At 39.8% G+C, this 14535-nt stretch overlaps 1 protein-coding gene across 3 annotated transcripts in view; it reads left to right on the top strand.

The window, feature by feature from the left end:
• The window catches only part of POLA1 (DNA polymerase alpha 1, catalytic subunit), a 294407-nt gene that overhangs the window by 103406 nt on the left and 176466 nt on the right, over positions 1-14535 (top strand). For all 3 annotated transcript variants that reach the window (XM_021677907.1, XM_044911907.1, XM_044911908.1), the window contains 2 exons: positions 13123-13155; positions 13943-14035. In XM_021677907.1, the coding sequence (XP_021533582.1) occupies positions 13123-13155; positions 13943-14035 (126 nt within the window). The remainder of the gene's footprint in view (positions 1-13122; positions 13156-13942; positions 14036-14535) is intronic.

Here is a 14535-nt window from a genome sequence, read left to right as displayed (position 1 = left end):
CTAAGCAATAAAAGCAAGTATGTAATGCTGTAGTACCAGAGTTGTAGGTTTTTTTTCTTCTGCACAATATATTAACTAAGCAGAAAATTTAAAAGAACAAAGACAATAAAAGTAATGTTTGTTAGTGGTAGTTTGAGATATTTCAGGAGAGACGAGATGTGAAGAAAAGCAGTGGCCATATTTAGAAAGCTGCCTCAAACCCAAGAGTATCTATTGAAGTAAACTTGATGACAGACTTTTTTCCTCTTCATGAATCATTGTATTCCTATAAAAGCGAAAATTCCTCTTCATCTAAACAAACGGCTTCCACATCTGTTTTCTTGGTTTCTCAAAAGGGTGTCTTTGGCTTGCATTTTTTTTAAAAGTGTTTATCTGTTTAAAATGAAATATCGTCAAAAGCAGTTTATACATCAAAATCCAAGTTGGTCTTCAGCTTCTAAGAATTAGTCAAGGATGATCTGGTGGTAATGGTGGTGGTGTAGGGAAAAAAGAACACATTCTGTATTCTGCATTAGGTAAATTCTCTCTCACTCTTTAAGTCTCGTTGATTTATATTTCAGTTTATATTTTTGTGTTCCGTTGAGTCATGCTCTTTTGGCTCTGGGGACTGATCAAGTAGTTAACTTTGTCATTGGTAGCCCATCCCAATATTTTAATGCTCTGGGCTCCGAGTTCTGAAAATACGTATTTTCCAGATTAGTAGCTGGGGAATTAATTTGTTGGTCCCATTGACTTAAGAACTGACCTATAGTGGGATTGTTTTCTTTAATCCCATCACCAATTTCCCCCCCTCTGTCACTGAGAGAAACACACTCCTAACTGGTGTGTAAAGTGCCGTAGGCACTTTTCTAAAGCCCTTATTCAGTTCGCAGTCTCCTGTGAGTCTGTGCACCCCTCAGGGGTTTTGGTTTTATCTGTTTTAATCTTTAGCCTCTTCTTGTGTGACAGGCCGCCATGCCCTTGAGCCCATCTTGCCTTTTAAAAATAAAGAATGAGGAGCAGCTGAAGTGCCATCTCTTTTGCAGCTGACAGGAATCTGATCTACGGCTTGGATTCTTTATCTGGGTACCGGCATGCCAATGATGTGTGGCTGGCCTTAGCCGTACCATTCGCAGTCACAAGGTTTAAGAGGGTGGGAGCAGAGGAGCTTGTCTTCAGGAGAAAGAAAGATGTTTTTCGGTAGGGACAAGTCGGAGAGAAAGGCTGTGGATCGGCACATGGGGTCCTGCTGCATGGCACAGGACTCCCGGCTGATGACCTCCCAGGGGGATTTCTGGGCCCCTATCTAGGCGGTTTTCTTTCAGGAGGTTGTGCAGGCCTCCTCCCACCCCCTGAGCTACAGCTGTCTGTTCTGTCAAAACAGTAGCTTGCTCTGAGGTCAAAGGTCTGTGAGAACTGTGAGACATTTGATGTTATCATAACAAAATTAGCAACAAAGGCAATTAATTTAATCACTTATGACTTAGTTTCTCTCAAAGGGTGTGAAGAATGTTATTCGGAAACTGAGAGGAACCCCTCCTCCATAGGTCCTTTTTTTTCATTTGGGCAAGTATGAATGAGAACTGCTTCACAAATGGCACCAAACTTGCCTTAAGAAAGAAAGAACTGCCTGCCCCCTCCCAGATGCAGGAGAGGGGCAGGAAAAGGATGGCTGTGCAGGAGCTATAGGAGGCTCTCATGGAGTGAATTGATTGATGTTCAGTCTTCCTGTTGAGCCTATCACCGCCTCCAGGAGGGGGGCCACTGCCTTTGGCTGTTGTGGTTGCTCATAAAAGGATAAGGTGCTCCCCCTTCTTTGACCTTGTTTGGAGGGTTAATACACTTATTTGTATTAGGCACTAGCCACCTGTTGGGATCGGTGTCATTAGAGGTCAGTGTGTGGTGCCTGGCTGTCTGTGGCAGCCTGCATCAGATTTGCCAGTGGCCACTGGTGTGTGTGACACCTGCTAATTGTGACAGAAAGAATGGCGATCTGATAGCTGAAAGGGAAAGGAAGGTGCTGGAGGAGGAATGAGCGATCGGGGGTCCCATGGAGCACCATTACTGTGGTTTGGCTGCTGGTTTGCCTTGTCTCCCTTTTCTCGTGCTGCCCCTTGGTTGAGCTCTGCCGTCCATTTCGATGGATTCTGTCTGCAGGCTCACATTGCTTTGATTTATTCACTTGTGCATCTCTGTAGAGCATTGGATTTCTTACACCTGAAACGTCTCACATCCCCTCTGTTGAGCATCTTAGCCTCCATCTGCCTCCCTGTCTTCTCCATTCACATGTCCACAGGCATAGCATATTCATCACTTCCAAAACCGCCCTTAGGGTTCTGCTCCCCAACCTGTTCCCCTTCCTGGATTCCTTGTCTCAGTGAGTGACAGCACTGTTGACCCAGTTGTTAAGCCAGAAACATTGGTATCATACTTGACTCCTCTACTTTTTCCTCGTACCCCAAATCCAGCCAGTTGCCGAGTCCTATAGACTCTACTTCCTAAATGCCTGTGACTCTCCAGTGCAATAGCTGTTGTGCTACGTAAGCTTCATTACTTCTCCCCGGACGCTGCCCCCCCCCCCCCCCCCCCCGCCCCCGGCTCCTAGGTATTCTCCACATGTTTTGTAGTCAGAGAGACCTCTTTAACTTGTCAATCCAATGGTGTCACTCCCCAGTTTAAAGTTGTTAATGTGGCTTACAAGACCTTTCACAGTTGGACCTCTCTCCTGCCTTCTCCCTACTGCCCTGAGCATTCTAGCCTTAGCCATACTTTTTATTTTTTTCTTGTTGCAAAAAAAAAAAAAAAAATTCTATAATTTTTTTAAAGTTTAATGTTGTTTAATCACCATCGAGAGTTTCTCTTTGTCCTTTGGATCCTCACCAGCATTCTTCCATCCTCCTTTGTCTGTTATTCCCTATAACTCACCTTCCCCTTATATACATTCTGCTTCTATCAACTTTTCTCTAACTCCCACTGCAGGGGCCCCCATTCTCTGTGTGTGTCTGGATATATGTATATGTTTTTCCCATTGCATATTTGGTTCTCTGCTCCACTAGATGTTATACACTATAGAGGGAAGACATTGTGTCTCAATCATTTACTTTTGTGTTCCGTTTCACCTCGCACATGAGAAGTACTCAGTAAATATTTGGTGAGTGAATGAATCAGTTCCTTTTTGAGGTTCTAAGTGAAAGGAAAATTATAGTGCTTCCTACAATTCATATCAAATTCTTGAGCCTTGGCCAGATTAGACAGCAGCAGTGCAATGAAGTCCAAAAGTAAAGGTTTATATTTTTTTAAATCTTAAGGAGCCAAATCCTGTATAGTCTTTGTATTGATATTTTATCTTCTTCATATTCTGCACCTCTATCCTAAATGACTTTTCTCAACTTGATACCTGTTGCAGAATTTCTCTGTATTCTTCCCGGAGAAAAAACAGAAGGTGATGGGTTGGGAGGAAAAGTGATGGATAAATGGGAAAGCATTATCTGATTGATCCTTAAATATATTTGTTCTAGAGGCATGCCTGAACATGTGTCTGTGACACCTGTGTCTCTGGACAGGTGAACACAATTCCATTTCCCTAAAACTAGACCATCTTTCTGTAAGATTTTTCTTTGAAGCAGGAACCATCCATATTTTAATCATAGCTAGTTCCTAGAATTTGTTTTCTGAACTTCTAATAAATGGGAGGGCAAAGGACAGCATTTTCTTAAAAAAATTAAAAAATAAAAAAAATAACAATTTGCTCTAGGAGAGTATATCAAAAGTACAGTCAGTATAGAACAAAATGTAGTATTTATCCTTGATACTGAGCTAGGGAGTTGTCTGCCCCCCACCCCCACCCCAAGGTGTTGGGTTTAAAAAGTTCTCCCTCCTCTGACCTCCCTTAAAGCAGAGAGTAATGATGAACTGTCCCATGGCTACCTTGTCACACACCAGTCCTAAAAAGGAGCTTTCAGAAATCAAAAATGCTTCCATCACAGTGGTGACAGTAACCCCTTGGTAACTCCAGCTTCACGTTGTCTCCAGACCACCGCCTAGCTGCTCCGCCAGGGTTGAGCTTCAGGCCAGGTACTTAGTCATCACAAGTGACAACCTGTTAAATCTGCCTTTCGTGGGGGCTGAGAGCTCAAAGTTTTCTAGTCACATATTCTCATGACCTCAGTTATAACGAAAATGTTGCAGATTCTAGAAAATGCTAATGTCCTTTTTAGCTGTAAGTATTATCTTGATTGCAGTGCTTCACAATTGCCCAACTTCATTATCTACGCATAGCCAGCCTGACGCCTTCTTCTCAAATAGACAATTATTATCAATTAAGCACTTTCAGGCCTTATAGAATACTTAATTTTATTAGTCAATTATTTGTGCTTTGAAAGAGTTAATGGTAGCTACCCAAGCCATTATTAGAAATTAGTATGTCCCAAAATAGAAAGGCTATTTCCTTTGTGTATGGCGCTGCAGTGGAAAATGCCAAGCATAGTTTTTACTGAGTTAAAGGGTGAGGGAAGGCGGAGTGGGGGAGAAAGTTACATGTAAATCATTTAGCCATTAACCTAATGGGTGGATTTATAAATCCTATTACTATAAGCCCTTTTCATTTCCACTGAGGCCTGGTACATGCTTGATCCCACTAATGTAAAATTCATTCCGTCTAAGTGATTACTGAAGTAAGACACTTTGAGTCAATTTTAATCAGGGTGTGTGAAACTTGCCTGAGCACCGATGTTCACTAAAGCGCGGACATAGTTTGGCCGTCTCTTAATTAGCCCCCCAGATGAGTTATGCAAGGAGTCAATCAGGGAACCAAATCTGAGCCTTCTGACATGTCTGTGTTTTTCTGTGAGGGAAATAACACTGTAGGGGCTAAAATATATGCAGCTCCAAAGCAAGAGGCAAAGACCTTTGGGCGGGGGTGTTTCTAGTCCTGTGGACATTATGTGAATTCTGAGAAATCTGAAAGCTTGATTCTTATGGCTAATTGGAGAATCTTCAATGGTACTTATATTTAAATGAATCACACTTTCAAATCTGATGTAATATGTGGACCTTCTTTCTAGAAAAATGCATATAGGCACACTTTCAAATTTTTCCTTACAGTTTCAGGGATGTTCACATTTCTTGACCTTAGGTTAATATCTCCTGCTCTGGTTTCAGTCTTGGTGTCTTAGGGTTTGGGTATTTTTTGGAAACTTAGTATTTAAGAGTGTAGGCACATACTTGAACTCTTGTGTCGGTGAGTAGATTTGGCTCAAGGGTGCTTTAAAGCCAGCTCTACAAGCTCTCCAGGGTCCTGTGCCAAGTATGGCAATAATGCCCAGAAGTTCAAGTGAAACACAGGGGACGTGAGTTTCTGAGCTGGAGGTTGGAGTGGAGGAGGAATAGAGTGTAAGAATGTTGTGAAAGGAAGATTTCTTTAAAGGTGAAAACAGTTTTTTAAAAGTCAAAATGTAAGGTGGATTTTTAAGAAAAATGCACAAGATAAATCTTTGGGGCAAATAATTAGAAGACAAGGGAGAAGTTCACTTCTCATTTAACATATTAGAAGCCATAGATTGTAGTATTTTAAGTTTTTAAGTCAAAATTAGAGCTTTGACACATTTTAGGGCAGTAATTGAGAGATACTCATAAATATCACTCAGTGTATCTGTTAGGGAGGAGACACCTATCAGAAAGCTTTGTTTATTCAGCGTGTTTTATATTCTTTACACATGAGCTATCAGAAGGTCTAGGTTGTAAATTATGGATTTAAAACAAAATCAGTTTATCTGGAAATGAGCCGTATGGGAGAGTTACACTTTCAGTCAAGTTTATAATTAATGGGCCTTTATCACTGGGGTAGACATTCATTTCTCTTGAGTGAATATTTGTTTATCTAACATGCATTGTGCCTGAAGGTGGGGTTAAAACTAATTCGCTCTTCGCTTCTTGCATGGAAAGAGCTAGCTTTTAAATGCATGCTGTGTGTGGGTTTAATAGCCGCTTTCTGCAACTGCTTTCAGGTCCTTTTGTTGTGGAGGTGCACTTATCAGTCTAGGACTTTGCTCTTCTCATGTTGGACCACTTGGGTTTGCTTCCTTTTATCAGAACTTAAAAAATATATGTTTATTGAAGTAATTCAGTAAATCCTATATGCCAGGCATTGTGTCAGGTTTAATAGCTAAGACATGATCTCTGCTTATGATTTGCTTATAGTGTCTTACTTACCTTTGTAATAGAGTGATGTGCTCTGGTATACACAGAGTACTTTGAGGGCTACATTGGACTAATGTATTCATTAATACCATTTAGCTGGGAAGGCCAGGGAGGTTGTTCTGATGGTGTAAAGTTCCTTGTAAAATAAGTAGACGTTAAGTAATAATACTAGCTAACATTTATGAGCACTTATGTACCAGGGACTATAGAAAAGAATTTACATGTATTACATTTAATGTTCACAGCCCTATTGTAAGGAAGGTGTGGTTATCATCTCTATTTTACAGTCAGGTGTTGGGGGCACAGAGAGGTTATATTGTGTGCCTGAGGTCACACAGCTTGTAAGCAGTGCTGTTACACTTTGAACTTAGGTAGTCTGTATCAGTCAGGGTTCTCCAGAGAAACAGAACCAATTTGGGGGGTGTGTATATAGAGGGGAGGTGGAAAGAGAGAGATTGATGGATTGATTGATTTTAAGGAATTGGCTCATGGGATTCTAGGGGCTGGCAAGACTGAAATCTCAGGAGGGCTGGTCAACAGGCTGAAGACTCAAACACATAGCACATGAGTCTGCAGTTTCCTTGGGGGGGGACTTCATTCCTTTCTCTCTTAAGGCCTTCAAATGATTAGGTGAGGTCCACCCACATTATGATGAGGATAATCTGCTTTACTCAAAGTCTACTGATTTAAATGCTGGTCTCGTGTCAAAACAAAAACAAGAATACCTTCACAACACCGTCTAGACTGGTGTCTGACCAAATAACTGGATATCATTAGCCTAGCCCAGTTGACACATAAAACTAACCATCACACAGCCTAACTTCTGAACCCACACTTTGGACCACTGTGGGGAAACAGCATGTGAAAAGCACAGAAGCAAGAAAAGAGCATGGCTTGTTCACTGAAATCAAAATATTTCAGGAAAGCTGGATTGAAGGGTGCATGTGGGAAGCATTCAAAGGTATGGTAGGCCTCAACTATATAAGCTAAGGGATTTGAATTTCATTGCAAAGAGTATGTTTTAGAAAGAACACTGGCAAAGTGTGAAGGATGGTTTGAAATAGTGATGCTGGAGACAGGTAGACTGAGTGGTGAGGACTTGAAGGAGGGAGAACACGTCGGCAGGAAGAATCTCATGTGAGACTTGTTAGCTCATTGGATTAGAAAGGAAGTCAGCCCTTTATTTTAGTTTGAGGCTCTTGGAGGGGCCATTTATCCTGTTTGGAGCCAGGGAGGGTTTGGAGGAGATGGATGGGGTTTAGAAGGAATTCTTATGGGACAGACAGTGGAAATATGCACTTGGAGAAAGAAAATGCTGTCCTCAGTATATCACTGATTCTCAACCAGGGGCAGTTTTGTCCCTCAGGAAACATTTGGCGATATCTGGAGACCATTTTGGCTGTCATAGCTGAAGAGTCCATGTGCGTGCATGCATGCTACTGACATCTAGTGGGTAGAGGCCAGGGACATCCCCCCATGACAGAAAGTTCTCTGGCCTAAAATGTCAATAGTGCTGAGGTTGAGAAGTCCTGATGTATATATGTAGATGATGTGTATGTATTCTCCTGGGGGAGGGGGAGATCTCAACAGAGGGTGTCGAATGTTTTCTGTATGGTAAATATACCCACTCACTTATATTAAGTGCATTAAGCTATATGCAGACAACTTGTGAGAGCCTACATATTTCTAGTTATTTTACAACCACATAGCTCTTGAAAAGTAACCTTGAATACAGATATATATTCTTGTAATGCTGATGGTCTTTGTTGGACGTATTAGTGCCTCCTTTTCCTAATACTAAAGAAATGAATGTGGTTGAAAGACAAAACAACCAGATAGAAGGATAGAGGTGTTTCTACATGTCAAACTTGGATTCTAGATTTTTAGATCTGGGGAGGAATCCCAGCCTCTTCATTTTTTAAATGAGGATGCTAAGACCTAGAGAGGGAACCCAGATGGTTCGCAAATCACTGAGCTACTAATTGGCAGTTTAAACCAGTACTCATATTTCAGACTCCTGACTTTTCTTTAAACTCAAATTTGTATAATGTTTTATCTTTGCTATCTGCATTTTCAGCATAGAGTTCTTTTTATTCCCACGTATCTCAGGGACCTGGGTGGTACTTTTTCCCCAGTTTTAAAGAAGGTAAAACTCAGGTTTAAAGGCAGTAAGGAACCCAGACAGGAATGTTAAATGGTAGAGGACGAAAGTAGGGTGCTTATTAAATCCATAGTCTATGCTCCTTGAACATCTTATAGAGAAGACACACACCTAAGAATAACAGGGGATAGGAAAATAAGAAAAAGGCAGTCGAATGTAATGAGGATGAAATAAATGTTTGCCAAGTGGGAGAACTGAGTAACACAGAGTCCTGCTTGGAAACTGCCGAAATTGGGACTAGGAAAGCTTAGATAATGGTTGGATTACCAAATATCATAATATTTATATTTCTTCTACTTTTCTCTTCCCTATCCTTCAGAACTATTCATTTTGCTACCCCTGTTATGCTAATGTATTTTTTAAAGAAAACTTTTGAGTTTAATTCTAATTTTATGTCATTGGTAACAGAAGAATCCTAAAGCCATTGAAATTTCAGTTGTCATTCTGTTGATGCATTATTTGTTTAGGATTTGACCTTACCCAACATTTTCTTAACTTGTAGGATTTCTGTTGTGTTTAGTATCTGCATCGTCTGCAATCATAGATCATCAAAGTGGCTTTCTTGTTGTTAGTAGATGTCACTGTAATAGACCTGTGCTTTTGGAAAAGGAGCTTGAAACTTTTTTTTTTAACCATGGAAAATTGGTGTTTTCTCACTTTTATTTAGTATTAATAAGCACAGTTTTAGTCTATAATAGTGTTTAAAACCATTTCCTAACCTTTAAATGCATTGACAGACACCTGTATTCTGTCATGACAAAAAGTAAGGACCCAGCTTTATCCTGGCCTTGGCAGGAGAAGCTGTAAATATACACGTCAGTAGAAGTTGGTCTTAGGTCACAGCCACTGTTAAACCTGGCATCAGAAACATGCTCTTTCTGCTTAGTAAACCTCATTGTGGGTGTATTCCTGAATACGTTATTTTCTTTAGGAAAGAGTTTTTTAAAATACACTTTACATATCCTTTTAGTCCCCACCACCCTCCACCAGCCTTCAGAGGCTCAGATTGGGGTTAAAACACTTTTTCGTATTATTTTAATTATTGCTCTCCCCACCCCCAGCCCCACTCCTTTCCTGTTTCCCCCTCCTCTTTTCCCCTAACGGCACTGTTCTGCAAAGCCTGCAATGATTGATATGATGGCAGTGCTGTCATTCTTTTTAACCAAAAAAAAAGAGTCATTTTTGTTCTAGTTATTTTAATAGAGTCCCATTAAAGATGTATTGCTGACTGAAATATCGGCACGAAGGGCTCTCACTGAGCTGAGCCCAGGAATTAAGAAGTCAGGAAATCGGCTGCTGCATTGCAAGAGAGCCTTGTGTGACACCGAATCTCCTGATTGGGGAGATCATTACTGCTATTATGACTCGACTTGCGTAGGAATTTTAAATTCCATCTGAATGTCAGTAATAACCCTCTTAGCAAATTATCCTGAATAAAATCACGAAGGCATTTTATATAATAGGTGTTGAATTACTGGATAGATTTGCTAATTAAATACTCTTTGTTCTGCTGCAGTTGACATTACAGGGTAAGATCTTGAACAATTATTCTCAACAGCTGTACTTTGTTAAGGGAAAAATTAACCACAAAGTTTATTTTTTTACACTTGAAGTTGGCAGATTTTTGAAATGTGCTTGAAAAAATTCCATCATCCAATTGGTAATGAGTAGATAAATATGCAGGTGTTGCTGTGAAATCAGATAACTACAGACTGCCTTATTAATGAATTTAGCAAGCCTTTATAGCCCTGTTTTCTAGCTGTTGGCACTTATAAAATGATTTTCTGTCAGAATGGGTAGCTTTAATATTAGGCTTGTCAATTTGAAGTGAACTTATGAACGGACATCTTGTAATCACTGTACCATGTGTCCAGTAGACTTTTCTTGATACCTGTGACTTCTTTTAAAAATGCATTTCCTTAATGGAGAAAATACCTGTGAAGTATAAGTTTTTGACTATTGGCTTGCAGAATAGTCATGTGGTACGGGCTTTTTAACAAGGCAGTGAAACATTCTGAAAAGAAAATGAGACATAAGGTCCAGCTTCTAGATCAAGCTCTTGACTAGTTCTGTTATTTTGGGTAAAATCACAGGGCCTAATTTTCCTCATCTATAAAATGGGGTTTGTAATACTGCCCACTTTTTAGGATTATTCGTTCAGCATTTTACAAATAATCGTTAATAGCTCCTGTGCACCAGGCCCTCTGCTACATACTAACAATTTGTTAGCCCACAGGGTATCTAACAGCTGAGCCCGCCCCAGTGAGCAATTTGAATCAAGGGTGGCTTTCAGGTGATCCTGCTCATTAACACTTGGGTAAGCATTGGTCTGGACAGGGCACTATGGTACCCATCATGTAGAAGTGCTCAGTGAAGAAGCGTGAGAGGTCAGGGTCAGCCTGGTTGTGGATTGTCGCCTATAGAATGGACTGAAGAGTTTATGCGCTGTGGTGAGGCCCTTGAACCTGAAATGGAGCATAGTCATCAGCTACCTGGAAAGATGGTGATAAAACTATCCTCAGAGATTGGTATAACCTCTGTGGAGAGCTATTTGGCTATATTTGTAAGAAATTTGAACCCATATAACCTTTAACCCAATAAGTCTTCTTATAGGAGTTCAATCTTGTTACTGGCAGTTTATGTATATGGATTATTTGTTGAAGTGTGGTTTTAAAGGCAAAGATCAGAAACAACCTACATGTTTATTACTATAACACTGGTTAAATATATCGTGATCGATTCACACAATGGAATACTGTATAGCCATTAAAAAAGAATAAGGCAGCTCTGTGTGTGTAGATAGGAAATAATCTGTAAGATAAAATATTAGGTGGCAAAAAGCAGTTGCAGTATAGTCTTTATGTTTTGCTTCATTTTGTACCATTTTTGTGCAAAAGATCCAACACCAGGTTTCTGCTGTCAAAGAGAAAATCATTTTGGTAGCAGCCCTCACGTTGTGTGTGGAAATGGTTGTGAGTTGGTGGCGGGAGAGAATAGAGGCGGGTGGTAGATCTGAAAGCTGATTGTTGCCAGTACACATTGGAGGTACACTCAAGGGTGACATAAGGTTTCGTTCATGGTGTGAAAGAAGAGTAGAGGAAATTGGTTCCTGCATATTGCTGAGTTGCAGTGAAAGGTTGACAGGCTGCGTCTGAGGTATTTTACTTAGTAATGGTTACCTTGTGGAGTTGTCTGTTGTGATGAGGAAGGTGAAGCCTGGTGGGGTGGAAGGGGGGAGGGTGAGGAGGACTTGTGATGAGTAGTTCTGTCCTCACTGTGATTAACTTGGTTGATCTCATTATTGCCCTCTTCCCGAAGGAATTGTCAGATAGTCTCCCACAATGCATTTCCCTACAATTGAGATGTTTAAAAGTGAAGATGAAGGGGGGAGAGTGAATGTTTTTTAGGAGTTAACTGAATTTCAGGAAAGTAATTGGGATTACTATAAGACCCATCAGTCAACTAACAAATGGCTTTTTGAGCACCTGTCACATGTGAAGCCTGGAGTTAGGCACAAACATGTGCTCTGGCCTCCAGGAGCTTGTGGTCTAGTTGGGAAGGGGACAGACTGTCAACTGAAAACCGTTTTCAGAATGGCATTGTCATGATTGTCTTGGGCCATTGGTCCTTAGCCCTGCCTGCAACATAAATATCTGGAGAGCTTTTTCAAAAAATTGCCGGGGCCGGTATTGGTATTTTTTTTTTTTTTTAAAGATTCCCCAGGTGATTCCAGTCTACAGCCACTATTAAAACCATTGATTAGGGTGGTTCAGTTGGTTAGCATCTGCCTTTGGCTCAGGTCATGATCCCAGGGTCCTGGGAACGAGCCCCGCATTGGGCTCCCTGCTCCACGGGGAGCCTGCTTCTCCCTCTCCCTCTCCCTCTTCCCTCTGCTTGTTCTCTCTCTCTCTCTTTCTCAAATAAATAAATAAGTAAATCTTTAAAAAAAAAAAAATCGATTGCCCTAATCCATATTCACCACCACTCACCATCCCCAGGACAAGGGAAGGGCTTTCTTCTCTGAGAACATAGGACAGCGAATGCCTGAACAAAATGAGGAGACTGTAATAAAGGAGAGGAAGCAGTGGAAGTGGAAAGTAAGGGGTAGATGTAAAAGATAATCTAAGTTCAGGATTTACAGGGCTCTGTAATACATGTCTCCCGTCTGCGGCTATATGGGTCTAGGGGCAGTCCTGTCTACACATATTATCTAGATGTTTGTCTCCATTCACTGAATATTTATTGAGCCCCACCTTTGTACTGGGCACTGGGCTAGCTCCAGAGAATATGTGAAGGTCTACTCTCTGCCTTCAGGAAATCTACAGTCTTGAGAAGAAATTTAAATCTACTGCGTATATATTTTTTTCACTTTTTAAGATTTTGAATACCATGGGTAAGTATTGCCAGATTTGAAATGCTCTGTTAAGCTTTTGTTTTTCAGCCATGCAGTTATTTCTAAATACTAGTAATGAGAAGAGTTTGCCTTTTTGCCATATAATAAAGGGATGTTTTTATTACGCATGTTTATTAAAAATAGATCTTTACATAAATCTTAAATAGATATTAATGTAGAGCTACTTACATATCTCTGGCTAAGGATCAATGTAGAGGCCAACTTACTTTTAGATTATGTTGATATTACTGTTATTTTGAGGGTTGTAGTTAGAAAACCATGAAGAGCTTTAAAATGTATGACCAGTCATTGGGTTATCTGTCTCTATGTACTTACGTTTATGGTTTTGTAACTATGTAATGCATTAATCTTGACTTTTTCTTTCATTTAGATTTTGATGCATACAAAGGAGATGGTACAGAAGGTAATGCTGAGCATTTTCATTATACAATGACTCTTAAATATCATACCTCGTGACGTTTTTGTATTCAAGGAAAATTGTAACCCAAACAGACTAGAAATGGCTTCTTAGGATGCCTAGTTTACGTTTATAATCCCTCCTAATGGATTATAGCTTTTTTCTTTTACTAACACTGATATGATCTAGCCGCTGCTTGAAGCCTATATGTGAGTGTTTCAAGCAAATTAGGAACAGTGCTAATTAGAGTTTACTTCCAGGCCTTTATACTGTATGTGCTCTAGTGTTGTTTGTTATGATTGATTTTTTTTTTTTTTGGCATTCTTCATATTCTACTGAATACTGTTTGAAACTGTGAAGAATTTCATATGGATTTGTGCCCCTGAATTTTAAAAATGCATTATGTTTCTGCTTTATAAATTGCCATGACCACTAAGCTTAATGGTACAGTGGATAAGTATAGACACCCCCTTTCCTAGTTTCTTATCCTCCTTTATATTATTCAGTTCCACAGTTTGTTTCAGTTGAAAACTAGACATTTCCCCTGCCACTCTGCTATTTGTTTTAAGAAAATTAGCTATATTTTCTTAATGTGACAGTGGCTTTCCTTTCTCATTTATTGGAGCTTAATCTTTGATTGTACTCCTCTGACAATATGGATAAGAATAAACATAAACTTTTGAAAAATCGACGGAACCTGTAATTTCTACAGCATAGAAAATCTTGAGTTTCATTGTATATGATGATCACTGTGTTTTTGTTGTTAAATTTTATAATTTTTGCTTTTTATTAGATGAATCTTGAAGTTATATATGGAGATACAGATTCAATTATGATAAACACCAACAGCACTGATCTGGAAGAAGTATATAAATTGGGAAACAAGGTGAGATAATTTGATGAAATTATCTGTTTTACCTACTTTTGTGAATTCTCTTTTAACATGGAACTTTATAAATTCATGTATGTGTACATGTGTGCTTCTGAAAATAATAAGCAGTGCTTCTCATTTCCTCATCCTCTTATTTTTCTTAACCTCTACTCCAGTTGTTTGTTTTTAAGGGTAAAATTCAAAAGAGAGTATTTTTTCCTTAAATGATAAATACATTTTTACTTTGAAAACAGTGTGAGATGTTTTCATCTTGTTTCTAAGGCTGGTGACAGTGATGTTCTCACACTTCGGTGATGTTGGGCTTAAGCCTGGCTACAGTGGTATCTTTGACTCTGGCTGCTGCTTTGGTCTTGCCAGGGGTTTCACACTGCTTCACATCCTGTGATATACCCTGTGTCTACTTTCTGATAAAAGAAGAAAGCAAAAAAAAATTAAATTTAAATTTAAAATATGGGAGCACCTGGGTGGCTCAGTCGTTAAGCATCTGTCTTGGG

This window comes from Neomonachus schauinslandi, chromosome X (assembly GCF_002201575.2).
Source record: "Neomonachus schauinslandi chromosome X, ASM220157v2, whole genome shotgun sequence".
NCBI classification, from domain to species: Eukaryota; Metazoa; Chordata; class Mammalia; order Carnivora; family Phocidae; genus Neomonachus; species Neomonachus schauinslandi.
The sequence above is the reverse complement of the archived record's forward strand: the minus strand, read 5'-3'. Positions and strand labels throughout refer to the sequence as shown.